General features: G+C 43.3%; 1 protein-coding gene across 1 annotated transcript in view; it reads left to right on the forward strand.

Annotated features, from left to right (window-relative positions):
* Positions 1 to 22,836, forward strand: part of trpn1 (transient receptor potential cation channel, subfamily N, member 1) — a 326,508-nt gene that overhangs the window by 242,904 nt on the left and 60,768 nt on the right. The window contains exons 22-24 of the mRNA XM_041189307.1: positions 4,772 to 4,870; positions 9,993 to 10,130; positions 11,837 to 11,965. Coding sequence (XP_041045241.1) covers positions 4,772 to 4,870; positions 9,993 to 10,130; positions 11,837 to 11,965 — 366 coding nt within the window. The remainder of the gene's footprint in view (positions 1 to 4,771; positions 4,871 to 9,992; positions 10,131 to 11,836; positions 11,966 to 22,836) is intronic.

Raw genomic sequence — 22,836 nt, forward strand, 5'->3', positions numbered from 1 at the left:
CAGAAACACAAACTGCCTTTCAGCCTCTGTCAACGGTGCCTCTACTGCATTTGTCCCTGAAACTAGAATCCATGTGAACTTATTTATTAATGTAATTACATATAAGGCTATGAATGAAGGAGCATTTCACAGGAATAGTCATTTGGTCGTGCAGAACTTGTCTCTTTTTTCAGCAATACTCATCTCAAATCTTTTTGTCTTGCACTCATCAGGACATTTCGCAAGAATATCAATATTAGGGAAAAAAAACAATTTATACTGTATGTGCAGATCATGATAATTGGTTGGCAAGTGGAGTCTGATTGGCAGAGGCGCTGTCATGGAGAATGCACCAGTGATTGTTACTGACAGTTAACTGCCAAGCATTGTTTGAAATTTAAACCAGGCAGCTTGACCCTGATTGGTCAAGGCCTTGCCCTGATGAATGAGTCAGTGAATGGCTGTCACTTATTTTGTTTAGCTGAAACAGGTGCAGTGTGTGTACATGTTCTTTCTGTCTGCAAACAAGGCCCTGTGTATGAACATTTGTAGCTGTCAAGCCAAAAAGATGTTCTGCCCATCACACAAATGAGTAAAGTGGTATATGAATTTCAGTGCCAGTGTGATATTAGGTATGTAGGTCGTATATTCCAAAGACTGGCAACTCCTACCAAACAGCAAGTCCCAGCCACTGTTGCATTGGGCAAGGTATAGAGCATACCCAACCAGCCCATGCTTGCAAAACTCAAAACACAGTGTCCAACATTAGATGTGATTCTTTGATTGGACAACATTTGCTAAATAACCCTCAGTGTGCTAAGAATTACACTGACAACCAATTTAAGATTGTCAGTCGAGCTCCCAGTGTGGCACATTTGCTTGTACTGGAAGCTACATATATTGATAAACAGGGCCCTGTTCTTTGCAGACAGAAAGAACATGTACACTCTTTGTGCCTGTTTCAGCTAAACAAAATAAGTGACAGCCATTCGCTGACTCATTCCTCAGAGCAATGCCTTGACCAATCAGGGTCAAGTTGCCTGGTTTAAATTTCAAACAATGTTTGGTAGTTAACTGTCAGTCACATCACTGGTGCATTCTTCATGGCAATGCCTCTACCAATCAGAATCCACTTGCCAACCAATCAGCACTCCATTAGCATATAGTATAAATTGTTGTTTTACCCTTATATTGGTATTTTGCAAAGTTTCCTGCTGAATGCGAGATGAAAAACTTTGGCTTGTCTCTTTTTTCATGGGAACATGAGAACAGGAGTAGGCCATTCAGCCCCTCAAACCACTTCTGGATTCTAATTAGATCAATGTTGATCTGTATCTTTACTCCTTTGGCCCACCATGATTCCATACTTTTTAATACCCTTACCTAACAAAAATCTGTTGATCCAATTTGGCATTTTCAGTTGCCCTAACCACATCAGCCTACCTGAGGAAGAGACTTCCAGACACTACCATTTGTGAGGAATGTCTAGCTCTAATTTTAAGACAAGCCCTCTTATTCTGGACTCCTGCAGCAGAGGAAATAGTTTCTGCCCATCTACCCTATAATTCCTTTAATTATCTTAAACACCTCAACTGGATCACCCCTTAATTTTCTATACTCAAGGGAATACATGCTTAATGTATGCAACCTATCCTCATAAATTAACCCCTTTCGGCCCTGTATCATTCTGGTAAGCCTGCACTCCATCTCCTCCAAGGCAAATAGTGCAGGTCGCAATGTATAAGTTGACTCAGCGTGTAAGACAACCCAGTGTTTTTGGTGCATGTGTTATCATGAAATGGCTGAAGGCACTGGATACAATAAAGGCTATGGGCCCTGACAATATTCCGGCAATAGTACTGAAGACATGTGCTCTAGAACTTGCTGCGCCCCTAGCCAAGCTGTGCCACTACAGCTACAACGCTGGCATCTACCCAGCTTTGTGGAAAATTGCCCAGGTATGTCCTGAAAACAATAAGCAGGACAAATCCAACCTGGCCAATTCCTGCCCCATTAGTCTACTCTCGATCATCAATAAGGTGATGGAAGGGATCATCAACAATGCTATCAAGCAGCACTTGCTTAGCAATAACCTGCTCACTGATGCTCAGTTTGGGTTCTTCCAGGCCACCCAGCTCCTGACCCCATTACAGCCTTGGTTCAAACATGGACAAAAGAGCTGAACTCCAGAGAGTGACTTCCCTTGACATCAAGGCCACATTTGACCGAGTGTGGCTTCAAGGAGTCCTAGCAAAACTGGAATTAATGGGAATTGGGGGAAAACTCTCCACTGGTTGGAATCATACCTAGCACAAAGGAAAACGGTTGTGGTTGTTGAAGGTCAGTCAGTTCCAGGACATCACTGCAGGAGTTCCTCAGGGTAGTGTCCTAGGTTGCCTAGGCTAGCCTAGTGTCCATCTTCAACTGCTTCATCAATGCCCTTCCTTGCTTCATAAGGTCAGAAGTAGGGATGTTCGCTGATGATTGCACAGTGTTCAGCACCATTCACAACTCCTCAGATACTGAAGCAACCCATGTCCATATGCAGCAAGGCCTGGGCAATATTCAGGCTTGGGCTGACAAGTGGCAAGCAACATTCATGCCACACAAGTGCCAGGCAATGACCATCTCCAACAAGCGAGAATCTAACCATCGCCTTTTGACATTTAATGGCATTACCATTGTTGAATTCTCCACTATCAACATCCTGAAGGTTACCATTGACCAGAAACTGAATTGGACTAGCCATATAAATAATGTGGCTACAAGAGCAGGTCAGAGGCTAGAAACCATGCGACAGTTATCTCACCTCCTGACTCTCCAAAGCCTGTCCAAAATCCGCAAGGCACAAGTCAGGATTTTGATAGATCCCTTGTCTGGATGGGTGCAGCTCCAAACACACTCAAGAAGCCTGACTCTATCCAGAACAAAGCAGCCTGCTTGATTGGCACCCCATCCACACACATTCATTCCCTCCACCGTCAGCACGCATTAGTAGCAGTGCATACCATCCACAAGATGCACTGCAGAAACTCACCAAGGCTCCTTAGACAGCACCTTCCAAACCCATGACCACTACCATCCAGAAGGACAAGGGCAGCAGATAGATGGGGAGCACCACCACCTGGAAGCTCCCCTTCAAGTCACTCACCATCCTGACTTGGAAATATATCGCCGTTCCTTCACTGTTGCTGGGTCAAAATCCTGAAACTCCCTCCCTAACAGTCTTGTGGGTGTACCTACACCACATGGACTGCAGCGGTTCAAGAAGGCAGCTCATCACCACCTTCTCACAGGCAACTAGGGATGGGCAATAAATGCTGGCCTAGCCAGCAAAGCCCACATCCCACGAATGAATATTCTTTAAATGCCCCACGGTATATCATTCCTGATATGCAGTGCCCAGAATTGAGCACTGTACTCCAGATGTGGTCTAACCAGAGCTTTATACAGCTGTTGAATAACTTCCACCGGTTTGTATTTCAGCCACCATGTAATGAAGTTGAACGTTCCTTTTAAATCATTTTTAAAAAATGCCATTTGAACGTTCGCCTCCACTTCAAGGGAGCTGGAATAGAAAGGGGTGGAAGTAATGTCCTGGTGGATGTCGGATTGTAAAGGGCACCCTAATGCCTCCTCATCATCAATGCTATGCAGTTCAAGCTGCTTAGCACATAAGCACTGATCTGAAGCCCTCAAAGAGAATGGAGTATGTGGGGGTTGGGGGTGAGAGGTTAAATATCGCCAACATAATACTCACTGGAGCCATGCTGCACATGTGCGTCGGGCCATTTTAACAGGACACTTCAGGCAGCCTAGTGCCCTCACCCCAAGTGAGGGCCTCATTGAGATTCAAGAGTCATTATGTCATTCAAGAGATTCATAAAGTCATTCACATCCCAACCACATTTTAATTGGCAGAAGTGAGGTTGTCACCTGTTGCCAGGAAAACCCAGCGCCAAGGATCAGCAGGCTAGAAGAGGGCTGAAAATGTTAGCTATTTTCATTTTTTCAAATAAATGTCAGCAGGGGATCCCACAAAGAATCCTTTAGGCCTACCCTGCCCCAATATTCCGTGATCATACGGAACCCCCTTTCCCACCCCCAACTTGCCATGTCAGGAACTATTCCTGCAGGTCTCTAACTGGAACCTCCTGCTATCCTCACCCAACTCTTAACTGCCAGCTTTAATGCCAGGACTAGGGGGCAGCAGTGGGACGCTTGTCTAAATGAGACTCATGCCTTGAATGACCCAGGCCTCAAGTCAGCTAGCTTTATACTATACTCGACTCACCAACCTCATGCTCCCTGCACGTTCCAAATTAAAATCGGGGTTTTACTGAGAGGAGGTTGCTGAAAATAGCATGTATACTTAGTACAGTGCATTCCTGAGTTGTATGGCTAGTGGTTCTCGCCTTACTCGATCTGGTAAAGTCAGTAAACTTTCTCTAACAATCACTTAATTGACCACTATAAGGTACAAATATTACTGACTGCCTCCCCATTTCATTCCACTGCCCTTGATTAGTTGTGCTTTCAGTCCTGTGTCACTCTGTTCCAAGCAGGGCCTCACCTCTACCGGTGAGCTCTATTTAAAGAGTATCATACCCATTAAGTGTATCAGCAAATTAGCCATGTGCAACAATTTATTGTCAATAACCTGAGCAAAGTTAAAGACAGGACCATGCTAAATTTTGAATGAGATCGATAATTTTCCTCGCTTTCTGCATTTGTTGATTATTATTCTTCCTGAATATATAATTATTTTGTTTTTTTTATTTTCATTTACCAGGAGGGAATGAATGCAATTCATTTAGCTGCCAAAAATGGACACATTCATGTCCTGGAAGCCCTGAAAGGCACTGTATCCTTTAAAATAACCAGCACAAAGGTTAAAGACATTGTTTGACTCTTTATTCTATATTCTCTTCTTGTTTTAAATTATATCAGTCTCTTGGTGGAACAGAACTTGAGCATTGCTGGAAAAGAGACATACTTACAAAGCTTCGACAGCATGTCTGTCTTTTCAGCAATACTCAAATTTATACTATCTTTAGTATTGAATTAGTTATCATGTGTAATTTGGGTAGAGACAACTTTAAAATGTCTCACTAAACCTCTTCAAATTGCTGTAGTTGTTACCAGGTATACCAACTGTGTTTTTTCCTGATAATTGACTGTTAATAGTTATTTAATAGATTCACAATTGTTGTATATGTTTTGTCATATACTTATAGAGTTATAGAATGGTTACAGCACAGAAGGAGGCCAGTCAACCCACCATGCCTGTACTGGCCTCTGAAGGAGCACTTCCCTATTGCTGTTCCCCTGGCTTTTCTCTGTACCCCTGTAAATGTTTCTTTTTCCGATAATAATCCAATTCCCCTTTGAATGCCTCAATTGACCCTGCCTCCACCATACTCTCAGGCAGTGCATTCTAGATCCTAATCACTTGCTGCATGAAAAAGTTTTTCCTCATGTCGCCATTGCTTTCTTTTGCCAATTACCTTAAATCTGTGCCCCCTGGTTCTCGATCCTTTTGCTTTGGTTGTGTTGGCATCACAGACTAATATTCGTATTCCACCATCATCTACAAATGGTATTAATGCTGGCTGAACCACCATGACCCACTGATATGGTAGCCATGATAATGACCCTTCCACGAGTGAGAACAGTTTCTCCCTATCTACACTGCCCAGACCCCTCATGATTTTGAATACTTCTATCAAATCTCCTCTCAACCTTCTCTTCTCCGGAGAAGGTCTCAGCTTCTCCAACTTCCTATGTAACTGAAGTTCTTCATCCCTGGAACTATTCTTATGAATCTTTTCTGCACTGCCTCCAATAATTTCACATTGTTCATAATGTGTTGTGTCCAGAACTGCATGTAATACTGCAGTTGAGGCCAAACTAACTTTTTATACAGGTTTACCATAACTTGCTTGCTTTTCTACTCTATGTTCCTACTGATAAAGCCCAGGATGCCATAGGCTTTATTAGCCATGCTCTCATCTGTCTTGTCATCTCCAATGACTTATGCACATATACACCGGGGCCCTCTCTATACCGCACCGCCTTTAGAATTGTATGCTTCATTTTATATTGTCTCTCTGCATTCTTCCTACCACAATGAATTATTTCATACTTCTCTGCATTAAATTTCATCTGCCACTTGCCTGCCCATTCCATCAACCCACCTACGCCCTTTTGAAGTTCTGCACCATCCTCTTCATTGTTCACAATGATTCCAAGGTTCGTATCATCAGAAAATTTTGAAATTGTGCCCTGTACACCAAGGTCTAGATCATTAATATATATCAGGAAGAGCAGGGATCCTAACACTCCACTATAATCCTTCCACCAATAGAGAGTAGTGGTGAAAAACAACTGTTCACCATTAATCTGTATTTCCTGCCACTCAGCTAATTCATGTTGCTACTGTCCATTTTATTCCATGAGCTCTAACTTTGCTCAAACATCAATGGTGTAGAACACAGACTCGTCATAGATAAAAGTTTAACCGATTCAAGGTGCTTTCATTCTGTGCAGGACCCATCCAGTGGCTTACGATATGGTTTAGATTTTCCGATGGGGTAAATAAGGTGAACCTGATTGAAAAATGTGTCAGAAATCTGCACCCACTTTGGAAACTTTCAAGGTGTAAAGCACTGGCGTCAGAGGCACTGGCCTCAAATAATCCAGAGTTTCATTTAGATACCTCTCCACCCAATGCCCTGTGCGTAATTTCCAACTGTTCATAAATGCAAGATAGTTATTCAACATTGTGGGCAGTTCAAAATGGGGACCAGAGTTTGAAGTTAATTCATGCAATACAGCAATTTAAAGGTAAAAAGATGGTTGTGCACCCTTTCATTTATTTGGGCCTGCCTAAGTAAAATATTTTTGGTCTGTAGTCTCTGGTGAGTGAGAGTGTACATGATAGCGTTATGATGTGGCAGGTGATATGTGCCAGTCAGACCAAATCCACAAGGGAAACTTGGTCACACTATCACAATGGTTTTGCAAATTGTATTTATTACAAGAAGATTTGTGCATTGAATTCAGAAGTAATGAGTCCGCTACCACCTTTAGTAATTTTAAAAATTAAAATAAAACATTTAAAATAAAACATTTATTAACAAAAGAAAAAAAAGCGATAAACACACACAAAATTACAGTTACACCGTTAATTAGTCTTAACTAACCAAAATTCTTAATTAATCAGGCTCCCAACAACGCACCCCGTTTAAGGCAACAGTCCAAAATAGATCTGAAATTATAAAATCAATCCAGCAAGGTTAACATACAGTGGAATTCCAAAGGCTTGACAGTGGAATTCCAAAGGCTTGTAACAAAACTTAATTTTCTGGAACAACACGCCTTCCCGCAGAGTGGCCAGGGCTTTTTCCAAGTCTGTCAAATGGTGTACCTTTCAAGATTTTACATGGCCACGCCCCACATAGCCTTCCATCCTTCTTTATATATGCTTCTCTCTCGTTAATATGTAAAACCCCATTGTGCTACATGTCTTCGGAAATTTACTTTTCCCATCATATAAAAATCTTTCATGTTGTCAATACGGCCTCTTTCCTTTTGGGAAAAACACACATTGAGCAGAATCTTCGGCTCGTCGAGCAGTGGCGGGCCCCACTCGCCAAGGTGTAAAATGACGCGCGGCAATGTCAGGCGTGGGTCCCGACGTCACTGCACGTCATTCAGATTTTCAGTTCGGCGGGCACGCACCCGAGTTGGCTGAATGCCCGCCGAATTGTCAAAGGCCAGTTAACTATCAATTAAAACAATAAACTGAGCTGCCCGTCCAACCTTAAGGTTGACGGGCAGGCAAAGAGCCCAGGCGGCCCTCATATTTTTCATGGAACCTCATCCACGGGCGGTTCCAAGAAGGTTTTTAAAGGTTTGAAAAAATTTTTAATAAAATTCATAGACATGTCCCAGCTCACGTGACAGTTTCACATGAGGGAACATGTCCTAAAAATTTTTTTTTCCTTTATTAAAATGTTTTAAACTTAAACTAATCTCCCTGAGGCAGCTCTGGGCCTCAGGGAGATTTCTGCGCTCTTTCATGCGCATGCGCGAAAGAGCACAGGCCCCGACTCAGGCAACCCCCCACCCCCCTCCCCCCCCCACCGCACAGGGAGTGCTCAGATCTTCCAGGCATGCGCCACGCTGGGCAGGCCTTAATTGGCCTGCCCATGTAAAATGGCAGCACCCAGCCAATGGCGGGCAGCAATCGGCAGCACGCATGCCCACGCCCGATCCCACACAACCCCCCTGATGGTGAGAAAATTCTCCCCATAATAACCTTGCCCTATTTATCTTGCTCATTGTAAACATCTTACCAACCCTTTGAAGATCAAACAACCTCTTCACTTATCTAAAAATGAAAATTTCATTCACACCTTGGAAACCTCATCCTCACTTGTTCATCTCCATTTCAAAAGTCTGCTTTACACCTAACTCTTTTGATAATTTCAACCTTGCAGTCTATCTGACTCTAATTCAATTAAATCAGTCACACAGACAGAGCCATCCATACTCACACCCACACCCAAAAGCCTACAATAATATGAAAAATATTATAGCTCTGTGACAACAGGAAAAGATATCTTCGCTGTTGCCTAATTCTTTAAGAGCCCCCAAGTTAGCCTGTTCTGGTCTTTACGTGTATCAGCCCTGGCTTAATTGGTAGCCCACTTGCCTCTGAGTTAGAAGGTTAGGGTTTCAAGTCCCACTCCAGAGCTTGAGCGCACAAATCAAGGCTCACAGTCCAGTGCAGCGCTGAGGGATGAGGTGTCTTTGGATGAGATGTTAAACCCAGGCCCTGTCTGCCCTCTCAGGCGGACATGAAGGATTCTCATTATTTTGAAGAAGAGCAGGGGAATTATTCCTAATGTTCTGGGCAATATTTTTGCCTCAATGAATGACACGAAAACAGATCACTTAATCATATCATGTTGCTGTTCGCGAGAGCTTAGGGTATACAAATTAGCTGCAGTGTTTACTACATTACAACAGTGACTACATGTCAAAAATGCTTAATTGGGTGTAAAGTATGTTGAAATATGGATGGCTGTGAAAGATGCTGTATAAATAAATGCAAATTTCTGTTCCTTTCTTTTATTGACCTCTTTTTCATGACAACATGAGAAAGGTTTACCATTAAAACCTATGGCTCACGTGCAAAGCTGTACCTTGAGCAAAGCTGAGTAAAGATAGTAGCAAAAGTCCTGGCTCAAACCCCAAATACAGGAAAAAATTAGCATACAAAGAGGTGCAACCTTCAATATCAGACTACAAGATAACCTCCTCAGTGAGGTATGCAGCTCAGGGAGCAAGTCTATCATCGTTGATGTAATGCGTCTGTGATGCACTTTGGGCCAGAGGAATGGGATGGAGGGATTTGCCACTACCCCTTGGCCCTATTCAAATGTGGTGGGGTGGGCATCTGGCAGGCCTCAAAGGGAGCTGGCAATTTATTGGGGAGAAGCTCAGGTGTAGTTTGGCCGATTTGATGCAGGAGCCTTTAAAGAACACCATTAAATCTGCCTGTTTCCCCAAAGCACCAATAATTCAAAGGAGAATGCAGCCATTGAATTTTATTTGTTTACAATCAGTCGATTAACCATTCAGAGTGCAGCACACTATTATAGGAAATCTTATAGGAAGGCATTTATACAATATTCTATTTGTAAACCTATGTAACATAAAAGCAGAACTAAATCTCCTATTGTGTCTTACTCTGAATGTAAAAGTCCACCATCTCTTCAAAAGCAAAATTAAATAATTTTACATTTACCACAAACCTCTTTAATGTAATGTGAGTAACTTGCCAGTGATTTTATCATGTGATGGCTGTTATGATCTTAAGGCTTTCTCTCTCTAGATCATTTTCTCAGGTTAGGTGCCTCAGTGCACACACACATAGACAAACTTACGCTCGCTGAAATTTAAATGCAGCATAATCTAATCAGACTTCCTTTCCTTCCCTGAAGACTGGATTCACAGCCCTTCATGTGGCTGCACATTTTGGCCAGATGGATTTTGTGAGGGAGATTCTCACCAAGGTACCAGCAACCATGCGCAGTGAGACTCCGAAGACCACCAGCGAGGGACACCTAATGAAGGAGCAGGCAAGCGAGGTAGTAAGAGTTGACATCCTCCCTCACACCAAACACTGTGACCGGTTGACAAATGTAAACAATGAGATATGCCACTAAATCTAGTTTTTCACTTTTAAAGCAGTTTTGGTAGGCCTCAACCAAATGCCATTTTCAGTAGCACATCCATATTATGGTATTTTTTTCTGTTGAGGATTTCAATCCCTCTGGAATGGAGCACTGACAAATAAATGAAAGCACCTGCTTTGTTATTGGAATGTTACCAGGGCTCCGATGCTAAATAATGTGGAGGGATTGCATGAACTAAACCCGTATTCCCTGGAGTTTAGAAGGTTAAGATGTAAATTGATGGAGATTTTTATGATTTTCAAAGGAATCGATAGGGTAGATAGAGGGAAACTTTCTCTGCTGGGATGGGAGTCTAGATCGATGGAATGTAACCTTAAAATCAGAGTCAGACCATCAGGAGAGAAGCTAAGAAGCAGTTTTCATGCAAAGGGTAGTGAAGAGGTGTGGAATTCTCTCCCATAGAAAGCAGTAAATGCTATCTCAATTAATCAGTTTAAGTCTGAGATCGGTAGATTTTTGCTAGCCAAGGGTACAAAAGGGTATATAGCCAAGGTAGGTGAAAGGAGTTACGATACAGATCAACCATGAACTCATTGAATAGCAGAACAGGCTCAAGGGACTGAATGGCCTTCTCCTGTTCCTATGTTCCTGTGTCTTGGGCTTAGGATCAAAGCGCTCATTACGAATTAGTCTATTCATTAAAACAAGTTATTGAAGTATAAGGAAATTGCCTCAGTCGAATTTAGCTCAGATGATGGATGCAGAGATCAATCTATAACAGACATTAAGGGGCCATGGTGAAATCCTCCAATACAGTCATTGATGCAGTAAATCACTGTTGCTACTGGTAATGAGTACACATGAGTACAAAGTTGGTTGTAAATCTTTCAGTTTTACTCAGTGGTTAAAGATGTGTGGTGGAGTGAGCCCCAAGGATATGGCAATATTAGTGCAATGTAGGGAAGCTCAGCTTTGTGTCACATCTGGGAAATACTCCTCACAAGATAAGGAAAATAATTTCCTGATGCATGGTTATCCAAAAAATGAATTAATTACACTCATAAACCCTTTAATGATTGGGCCTGGTTTTGGTGGAGCGGGGCCTCCCATTCCATGCCCATGTTTAGACTCGTTTGTACATAGTTAGGTTTTAAATTTTCTTCCTGGAAGTGGGAGCTGATAACAGCAGGGTAAATACGATAGGCTGTAAGTTTGCTTTAAACTCAGAAGAGGTTAGCCCGAACAGAGAAGTCAGACTTTGGCTATTCATTTTACAAGCCAATGCTCCAGGTTGAAGTTGCCTCTGCTGCTTGACACATGAACCCCGCCAAGACCTGTAAACAACGGCAGTGAATCTCTGCAGGTGCTTAACCTCATTGGCCACTGTAACATTAGTGACAGATCTGAGGAGACTCTGGAGAAATAGTGTAAATTGTCATTTAGTTGTGAGAGATAACTGGCTATGAGTTAAAGAGATATTTTCTGAATTATTTAGAGGACCACAAAAAATAAGGTCACCTTTTTAAGAGGAGGGTGCCTCTTTCATGAAGTTATAATTCATCGTCTTCCCTCGGGTGAGAACTGCAAAATGGAGGAGTAATTGTTTAGCAGCCAGTGCTATAGAAATACTGGTTAATCCGGGACTAAAGCCTTTATTGTTGCTGCTTCAGTCAGGATACACACCATTACACCTGGCGGCACAATCTGGACATGAGAACTTGGTGCGACTTCTGCTTAACTATCCAGGGGTTCAGGTGGACACTCAAACCAGCCTGCAGGTGAGTAGTCAACTTCACTGAATTGATTTGTAACTCTTTTGAGTACAAACCTGTTTCCATCTGTTTCAGATGAAGTTACATTGTTTCATAGTTTGCCATTGTGAGATTTGAACTCTTGATCTTGGGGTTATAAACCCAGTACCATAACCACTTGGCTGTTAGGGCTTGGCTGGTTCATTGTGGCGAAATTATTGCACCCAAGCTCTTTTGGCTTATACAGATTGTATAAGGCACAGAATAACAAGATGTCTTTTGCATGCTTTTTGTAATAGTCGTAAACCCATTCATTATTTCGTTCCTACTAAACATTTTCCTTTTGTCAATGTGATGATTCATCATGCTGCAAAGTTCCACTTGAGGTAGGCTCTTACTCTCACTAGCCTTGACAATGAAGGTTAAACTATCAACTTCAACACATGGTGGTAAGCTGGCAAAGTTCATCACCAGCTTGGGGAAACAAGCCCACCTGATTCCATTGCAATGAATGGAATGAAAATCAAGCGGGTTCTCCAATGATTAGATGATCTGATCTACTGGATCACATGGTGAAAAGAACAGTTTAACCCCCAAGTGTCTGCAGTCCGATTTTGATACACCATCTGCACATGCTCACGCGACTAGCAGAAACCACTGGTTAGTGAACAGGAGAAGGGGATCCTGTGAAGGTTCCTCTCTATATCTCTTGAACATTGAGGCCACTTATAATAAGGGTCATTTTTACATTGTACAAAAGCGTGTAACATTCGGTGGAAACATTTTAATGGCTTCAGTGGAAACAAAAATTAGGAGAAGTGTTTATTAGATGGCCAAGCCCATTTCACTGTTACTTTTACTTTTTACTTTTAGCCTCCGCATTCAAAGGATCATCCTCCGCCATTTCTGCCAACTCCAGCATGATGCCACCACCAAACACATCTTCCCTTCACCCCCTCTGGTGGCATTCCGTAGGGATCGTTCCCTCCGGGACACCCTGGTCCACTCCTCCATCACCCCCTACTCCTCAACCCCCACCCTTGGCACCTCCCCATGCCCACGCAAAAGATGCAACACCTGCCCCTTCATTTCCTCTTTCCTAACCGTCCAAGGGCCCAAACACTCCTTTCAAGTGAAGCAGCATTTTACTTGCATGTCCCCCAACTTAGTCTACTGCATTCGTTGCTCCCAATGCAGTCTCCTCTACATTGGAGAGACCAAACGTAAACTGGGCGACCGCTTTGCAGAACACCTGTGGTCTGTCCGCAAGAAAGACCCAAACCTCCCTGTCGCTTGCCATTTTAACACTCCACCCTGCTCTCTTGCCCACATGTCTGTCCTTGGCTTGCTGCATTGTTACAGTGAAGCCCAACGCAAACTGGAGGAACAGCACCTCATCTTCCAACTAGGCACTTTACAGCCTTCCGAACTGAATATTGAATTCAACAACTTTAGATCTTGAACTCCCTCCTCCATCCCCACCCCCTTTCTGTTTCTTCCCCCTTCCTTTTGTTTTTTCCAATAATTTATATGGATTTTTCTTTTTCCACCTATTTCCTTTATTTTTAAATCTTTTATGCCCTGCTAGTCTTTCCACCCCACCCCCACTAGAGCTGTACCTGAGTGCCCTACCATCCATTCTTAATTAGCACATTTGTTTAGATAATATCACTACCTTCAACACCTCTGTGTTCTTTTGTTCTTTTGTCTGTGACATCTTTTGATTATCTGCTCCTATCTCTGCTTGCTTGTCCCTACAACCACACCACCCCCCACTTCTCTCTCTACCCTCCCCACCCCAACACCGCAACCCCCCCCCCACCACCCCACCCCACCCCCCACCACCTTAAACCAGCTTATGTTTCACCCCTCTCCTTATATTCACTCAGTTCTGTGGAAGGGTCATGAGGACTCAAAATGTCAACTCTTTTCTTCTCCGCCGATGCTGCCAGACCTGCTGAGTTTTTCCAGGTAATTCTGTTTTTGTTTTGGATTTCCAGCATCCGCAGTTTTTTGTTTTTAACCCATTTTACTGCATTGTCCAAAGTCAACATTACAGCCAGTGAGTGTCTAACGTACATCGTAGCTAATATCAACGAATTCAGCAAAGAATCCCTTGAGCACTGGCCTGTTCATTTACCAACTGGGCCATCAGGGGGAGCTCTGACACATTGCAAAAGGAGACTGGTAACGGGAGTACCCCAGCAATACAATAACAACTAATATTTATGTAGCACCTTCAATGTAATAGAACGTCTCAAGGTGCTTCACAGAGGCATTATAAAACAAAATATGGCACTGAGCCACATAGGAAATATTAGGACAGTTGACCAAAAGCTTGATCAAAAATGTTGATTTTAAAGAGTGTCTTAAGGAGGAAAGCGAGGAAGAGAGGCAGAGAGGTGCAGGGAGGTTATCCAGAGTTTAGGGAATGCTCAAGACAGCAGAATTAGAAGATGGGATCTCAGAGGGTTGTGGGCTGGAGCATATTACAGAGGTAGGGACGGGCAAGGCCTTGGAGGAGTTTGAAAAACATGGATGGGGATGTTAAAATCAAAACAATGCTTGATCAGAAGCCAATTTAGGTCAGCATGCACAAGGATCACAAGTGAATTGGACTTTGCGGGAGTTAAGACACAAACAGTAGAATTTTGCTGACTTCAAGTTTACGGAAGGTAGAACATTGGAGATCAGAATAGAGTCATGGAATCATACAGCACAGAAAAAGGCCCTTCGGCCCATCGAGTCTGTGCCGGTCAAAAAAGTACCAAACTATTCTAATCCCATTTTCCAGCACTAGGCTCATAGCCTCGTATGTCATGGCATCGCAAGTGCACATCCAAATACTTCTTAAATGTTATGAGGGTTTCTGTCTCTACCACCCTTTCAGGCAGTGAGTTCCAGATTCCCACCACCCTCTGGGTGAAAAAATTTTTCCTCACATCCTCTCTAAACCTCCTGCCCTTTACTTTAAATCTATGCCTACTGGTTATTGATCCCGCCACCAAGGAGAAAAGTTCCTTCCTGTCTACCCTATCTATGCTCCTCATAATTTTATACACCTCAGTCACGTCCCCCCTCAATCTCCTCTGCTCCAGGGGAAATAACCCCTGTCTATCCAATCTCTCCTCATAACTAAAACTCTCCAGCCCAGGCAACATCCTGGTAAATCTCCTCTGCACTCTCTTTAGTGCAATCACATCCTTCCTATAATGCGGATTCCAGAACTGCACGCAATACTCTAGCTGTGGCCTAACCAGTGTTTTATACAGTTCCAGCATAACCTCCCTGCTCTTATATTCTATGCCTCGGCTAATAAAGGCAAGAATCCCATATGCCTTCTTAACCACCTTAACTACCTGTCTCGCTATCTTAAGGGACAAGTGGACATGTACACCAAGGTCCCTCTGATCCTCGGTACTTCCCAGGATCCTACCATTCATCGTGTGTTCCTGTGCCTTGTTTGTCCAGCCCAAATGCGTCACCTCACACTTACCTGGATTAAATTCCATTTGCCACTGATCAGCCCATCTGACCAGCCCATCCATGTCCTGTAATCTACACCCCACCAACTTTTGTGTCACCTGTGAACTACTGATCAACCCTCCTACATTCAAGTCTAAATCGTTTATATATACTACAAACAGGAAGGGACCCAACACCGATCCCTGTGGAGCCCTACTGGACGCAGGCATCCAGTCACAAAAACACCCCTCGATATCACCTTCTGCTTCCTGCCGCTCAGCCAATTTTGGATCCGATTTGCCAAATTGCCTTGGATCCCATGGGCTCTTACCTTTGTTATCAGTATCCCATGAGGTACCTTATCAAAAGTCTTGCTGAAGTCCAAGTAGACTACGTCAAATGCATTGCCTCATCTGGTCACCGCTTTGAAAAGTTCAATCAAATTGGTCAGACATGCCCTCCCCTTAACAAAACCATGCTGACTGTCCTTGATTTATACCTGCCTCTCCAAGTGTAGATTAATTCTGTCCCTCACAATTGTTTCCAATAGCTTCCCTACCACTGAGATTAGACTGGCCTGGTTTACCCCTTCCTCCCTTATTGAATAATGGTACCACACTGGCTGTTCTCCAGTCCTCTGACACCTCTCCTGTGGCCAGAGAGGTATTGAAAATTATTGCCAGTGGCCCTGCTGTCTCTTCCCTTGCCTCACTCAACAGCCTGGGATACATTTCATCTGGGCCTGTAGATTTATCTACTTTTAAGCCTGCCAGACTACTTAGAACCTCCTCCCTTTCTATGCTAATTTCTTTAATTATATCATAGTCCTTCTGCCTGATTTCCATACCCACACCGTCCCTCTCACTTGCGAACACTGACACAAAGTATTCATTTAGAACCCTACCTACGTCTTCTGGCTCCACACAGAAATTACCACTATAGTCCTTATTGGGCCCTACTCTTTACCTAGTTACCCTCTTATTCTTAATGTACTTGTAAAATAACTTTGCATTTTCCTTTATTTTTATCTGTCAATGCTTTTTCATGCCCCCTTTTTGCTCTCCTAATTTCCATTTTAAGTTCCCCCCTACACATTCTTTACTCCTCTAGGGCTTCCGTTGTTTTGAGCCCTTGGTATCTGCCATAAGTCTCCCTTTTTCTCTTTATCCAATCCTGTATATCCCTCAACATTCCAGTGTTCCCTGGATTTGTTGGTCCCACCCTTTGTCTTTACTGGAATATGTTGGCCCTGTACTCTCCCTATTTCCTTCTTGAATAGGTCCCACCACTCTGATGCAGATTTACCTAAAAGTAGCTGCTCCCAGTCCACTCTGGCCAAATCATATCTGATCTTATTAAAATCGGCCTTCCCCCAATTTAGAACTCTGATTTCTGGCCTATCCTTGTCCTTTTCCATAACAACCTTGAATCTAATGGAGTTATGATCACTATTTTCAAAATGCTCCCCCCACTGATACCTCTACTGGCTTCATTCCCTAAAATTAAGTCCAGGACCACCCTCTCTCTTGTAGGACCTTCTACATACTGGCTTAAAAAGCTCTCCTAGATGCATTTTAAGAATTCCACTTCCTCTAAACCTATCACACTGTGACTAACCCAGTTAATGTTGGGGAAGTTGAAATGGCCCATTATAACTACCCTATTATTTTTACACTTCTCTGAAATTTGCATACATATTTGCTCTTTTATTTCTCTCTGACTGGGGGCCAATAGTACACTCCCAGCAATGTGATTGCTCCTTTTTTGTTTTCAAGTTCTACCTATATGGCTTCATTTGAGGAGCCTTGTAAGATGTCATCTCTCCTTACTGCTGTAATTGGTTCCTTGATCAATATTGCGATACCCCCTCCTCTTTTACCTCCTTCCCTATCTCGCCTGAAGACCCTATATCCTGGAATATTGAGCTACCAATCCTGCCCCTCTCTCAGCCATGTCTCTGTGACAGCAATGACATCATACTTCCATGTGTTAATTTGTGCCCTCAACTCATATGCCTTATGCGCCAGACTCCTTGCATTAAAATAAATACCATCCAACCTCGCCAAGCTCTTTTGTGCCTTAATTGGCCTATAATTTCTATGCTTTCCAGACTCACGTGCTCTCTCTTCTAATTTTGGCTGTACATCTCCCCCTGCTGAACCTCCTCTCAGGATCCCTTCCCCCTGCCAAGTTACTTTAAACCCTCCCCAACAGCACTAGCAAACTTCCCCGCAAGGATGTTGGTCCCATTTCAGTTCAGGTGCAACCTGTCCACCTTGTACAAGTCCCACCGCTCCAGAAATGGTCCCAATGTCCCAGAAATCTAAAACCCTCCCTCCTGCACCATTTATCCAGCCACGCATTCATCTGGACTAACCCCCTATTTCTATACTCACTAGCGCATGGCACCGGAAGTAATCCAGAGATTACTACCTTTGAGGTCCTGTTTTTTTAAATCTGCTTCCTAGCTCTCTAAATTCTGCTCGCAGGACCTCATCCCCTCTTTCTACCATGTTGTTGGCACCAATATGTACCACGATCTCTGTCTGTTGTCCCTCCCCCTTTAGAATGCCCTGCAGCTATTCAGTGACATCCTTGACCCTGGCACCAGGGAGGCAACATACCATCCTGGAATCACGTCTACAAACGCAGAAATGCCTGTCTGTTCCCCTTACTATTGAGTCTCCTATCACTATTGCTCTTCCCCACTTTTTCCTCCCCCCTCCACATGCAGCTAAGCCACTCACAGTACCATGAGCGTGGCTGCATTCCCCAGAGGAACTGGTCACTCTCACCATTTTCCAACACAGAAAAACTGTTCTCGTGCGAGATGCACCTTGGGGAATTCCTGACTACTTGCCTGACACCTTTCTTCTGACTGATGGTCACCCATTCCCTCTCTGTCTGCACTTCCATAAGCTGTGGGGTGATCATGTCTAAAAACGTGCTATCCACAAAACTCTCAGCCTCATGGATGCACCTAAGTGCCTCCAGCTGCCGCTTAAGCTCTGAAACTTGGAGCTCAAGTAGCTGCAGCTGGTGGCACTTCCTGCACACGTGGTCAATCAGAGCACAAGGACCGTCTAGGACTTCCCACATGTTGCAGGCAGTACATAACACGGGACTGAGTTGCCCTGCCATGCTTCTGGTTGAAAAAAAACATTTACTTTAAGTTAACTACAGTAAAAAAACGCTAAATTATTTATGTACTTTTAATAAAAACTAGAACTCGTACCTTTCCTTAGCTTAATCTATCTTAAACTGGATAAAAACTGGAGAAAAACTCTTACCCACTACTCACCGATCAGCTCTCACCTTTGTGCTGATGTCACTTTTTGTAGCTTCCCCACGCTCGCGCTGGTTCTGATCTCTCCACCGCTCTCTTGCGCTGCCTTGTGATATCACTCTTCTTATTTTCACCAAGAACTGGCTGCAGGACACTCTTCCCAGACTGCTTCACTGTGATGCTGACTGCAGGACGCTCTTCCCAGAACAAATTGAAATAGTTGACTAGAAGTAACAAAGACACGAATGAGGGTTCTAGCAGCAGATGAGCTAAGACAGGGGCAAAGTTGGGTGTTGTTACAGAGATGGAAATAGCAGTGAAAATATGCAACACTTTTGTGTTCCCATGTTTATTAATAAAGGCTCTTTCAAGCTGTGTTGGTTTTCTTTCTCAATACTCACAGCATAAGTTGTCAGCTATTATTTTTCTTAATGCTTTTTGACACAAATGGGAACATGTCAATTTACAAAGGAAGATTTTTCAGTGGAACTAGATGTGTAAAAAAAATTATTTGCATCAATGCCTTATAAGATTGAAGCAAACTGAACTTATATTTATATCGTGCTTCATCATATCATGAGGACATTGCAAACCACTTTATAAGCAATGAGTTACAAGGAAAAATGCAATTGAATTTTTATGACTTGTTATTTTCTCTATTTACCCATCTTCACCCCTTAGAAGCCCTTCCTTAGATATGTGTATTCCTGTCATCAGAGACAATTCCAGCATTGGTCTTGATCATCTGGCAGAGGCTCACGACGCAGGGTTCTGGTTAATACACTTCCAAATCAGGCTTTTCAAATGACCCACATCTTAAAAACCAACAAGCAAAAATCAGTGAGTCACTTGCCTGTGAATTTATGATAAATACTTCTGCCCCACCCGATTGTTTGAGAAATATCTATGCCCCAACTCCCTCGCTCCTCCCTGCCACTTCTCCTCTATGTGTAACTACATTGTGCTGCCCCCTGCCAGCATTAGAGCTAAGATGGTGGAATTGTTTACTTCATGATGGCTGCGAGTTTAAAAGACACCCAGAGGTGACCCAGGTTCCTGCTGGGGAGGAAGTCAAGCCTGTGAAAGGAAGATGTGGGGGTGGGAGTGAAAAAAGTAGAAGTTTGGAAAATTGTAACCTTTTAACTGACAGAGCACACTTAACTTTCAAGTGTGTTATTTTCTTGCAGACCTTCCCCTGCTTTTTTCCTGCCCCACAGCAGGATGGCAGAGATAGAGGTGGCAATTATCAGCTTGAGCATCAATCCAGCAGGTGAAGGGCAGTGTGTGTGCTCTGCCTGGCTGAAGGAATCGGCGTAGGGACCACGCCATTATCATGGCCAGGCCTAATTTAAATTAAATCAGGGAGCTGCCATTGTAAAAGATGCTGCACCATAGACACAATAGGGGGGCTGAAAATGCAGGAGAGAGCCTGCTTACAGGTATCCTGTAAGGCCTTAAAGGGCAGGTACTTTTCACAGTGGTGGATAGTGGTCAACTAGATAAACACGACAAGTTCTCTCATCCAAAACTAGAGGTGATGATTAGCCAAGTGAGCAACAGCAGAAACCAACCCAATGGGCATCAGCTGCCCAGACAAATTTGTAAACACAAATGGAGAGAGAGATGGGAAAAATGGTCTATGCCACCAGCATTGTCCCCAGGAGCTGGCTGCAGTGCAAGAAAAACAAACATAATTATATGACCAAGGTTACCAAGGTAAAACTCCCCTCTACATTGCAAATATTCATTGTTTACCCATCACTGCAGGACCCTGCTTCAACTTCAGTACTATTAATTCTGCCTCAGCCCTCTTCTCATGGTTTCCCTCCAGTCAGCAGGGAGTGCTTCACTTTATTGCACCTCTTTCTAGCTTCTAATCACACCCACAAAACCTGCTGTTGCCCTCACAACTAATTCTCTCTCGTTGCCACTCTTCCTGCCATCAAGCACATTATGCTTACCTGCCCCTTACGTTTTGAAAATCCTTAAACAGGGCACATGATAACCCACTTCCGCTCCTCTTGCAGGAGACAAAATGAAGGGGAGCATGAGAACAGGAGGAGGTCCTGCCACCACACTGACACTGACACCAGTGGAAGAGGCTACCATTAACATTATTGGCAGAGACAGAACATGCAGTATCAAAGACGGCCAGGCTGAAGGACAGTGGAATGTTTAGGCACCTGCCTTTTCTCTTTCTACTTAGCATTCTCACTCGCACAGTTGGGCGTACAATATGACAATCTGCTGGTGCTTACTGTTCCCACTATTTGCTAACCCTTGTCACTGTGCTCTGTTTCTAGGTCCATTAGACAACTCAGTTATTGCAGTCACACAGAGACTGAAAGGGAAAACTGGCACCCATTCTTAGCCTTCCAAGCATTAATAGAAGAATGAGCACCCCCTTTCCTGGTATAGAACATGAGTGTGAAAGGTCTGCACTGGGTGATTCTGCAAGTACAAATCAGCAGGTGGAAAGAGTGACGCAGGAAAACAGCTCACCAGATAGCCAGCTCATGTCCTCGCTCTGTTAAAGGGGACAGCGGATGCAGACTTTAGGGGCCCAGCATTTTAAAGAAAGTTGATTTCAGAGCGCGAGCAAATGATCAGTGGATTGGACTGCCTTCCAGGGAGCTTCTAGACCATGTAGAGGAATCCACTATCAATTTGTGTAGGCTTTTGATGCATGGCATCAACACTGTCACCTCGATGGACGCTACAGCTACACGGTCCCTGCAGGGGTCCATAGCATCAGTAATAGCAGCTGTCAGTGATGGTCATACAGTTCCATGTAAACTCTGAGCTCTACCATCTCCCCTGCCTTGGATAGGCTGGCTGGTCAAATGGGGTGGTGTTTGAATAAGATCACAGATCTCTTAAAGCCCTCCCTCCACAGATCAGTGCGAGACCTGTGTCAGAGCTGTTAACAGGGGCAGTCATGCAATGCGAAAAGATGGCACCATATCTGGACCCTTAGAATCCCTTTAGCCAATTCCTGTCCCTCTTGACAGAAACCAGTGGCATCAGACTGCCCAATCCGATGCTGAGGTTCTGTCATCCTCAGCCAGATTCCATCTGACCTGAGGTCCAGAGGCAATATTGAAGCCTCAGCACTCAAAGTTTAATGGTCAAGTCGCATATAAATTTCAAATTCTGGGAACGTTTCCACAAAGTTCCATCACCCACTGCAGCGACAGCGACCTTTTAAAATGCACTTAATTATTCATTCCAGTTGACTAAGCAACATATCATCAATGATTGACGTTGCCTGAAAGTTTATACTTGGCTGGTTAAAGTAGATAAGGAGTTTCATATCTGAGAGTCACCCCTCCATTCTTTTGAATGGCTGTGAGATTGTTCTCTACAGGATGCAACAGCCACTTTACAAGTGTTCAAAACAAATAACGTCAGTCAATGGTTGTGGGAACATAGCAAGTAAAGCAGGCATTTGATACTATGACTCATTAATCCACTTACAATCAATTGGTCTTCAAAACAATTTTTGGAATATATTTAAACTCTTCAGTTATTTTGGAACCTTCAGTGTGACTTCACTAAATTGATAAAGCAGCAAAACTGCTGGGAGTTCTCGAGCTTTCAGGTTGAAAGTTTCCTAAAATGGAGAATTGTCGATGAGAGTGTATGATGAAAGTTCTGTACTGAGTCTACACCACTATTAGTGAGAGTAAAAGAGGAATTTACATAGAATTATGAAAGTATCATACAGCATAGCGACAGCATATTTGGCCCAACAAGTCGACACTCCACATGAGCCTCCTGTCACTTCATCTCACCTTATCCACATATCATTATATTCCTTTCTCCCACGTGTACTTATCTAGCTTCTTTGTTCGTTTTTTAAATATGCCTTTTTCCTATCATCAAACTCTTACGTAAAATATTAAATCAAAATGTTAATTCATGCTAACCCTTGGGAGTGACATTTCCACCTGTAGGTAGCTTAACATAAAAGTTCCACAAGTACAACATTTTCTACTATCAATAGCTTTTTCCGGTAAAACTGTGCTGTTTTCTACATTACAATGGTGACTACCATTCAAAAGTACTTCATTGGCTATGAAGTGCTTTGGGCCTTCTTGAGGTTGTAAAAGGTGTTATATAAGTGCAGGTGTTCCTTTTCAATTCT

This window comes from Carcharodon carcharias, chromosome 6 (genome assembly GCF_017639515.1).
Source record: "Carcharodon carcharias isolate sCarCar2 chromosome 6, sCarCar2.pri, whole genome shotgun sequence".
Classification (NCBI taxonomy): Eukaryota; Metazoa; Chordata; class Chondrichthyes; order Lamniformes; family Lamnidae; genus Carcharodon; species Carcharodon carcharias.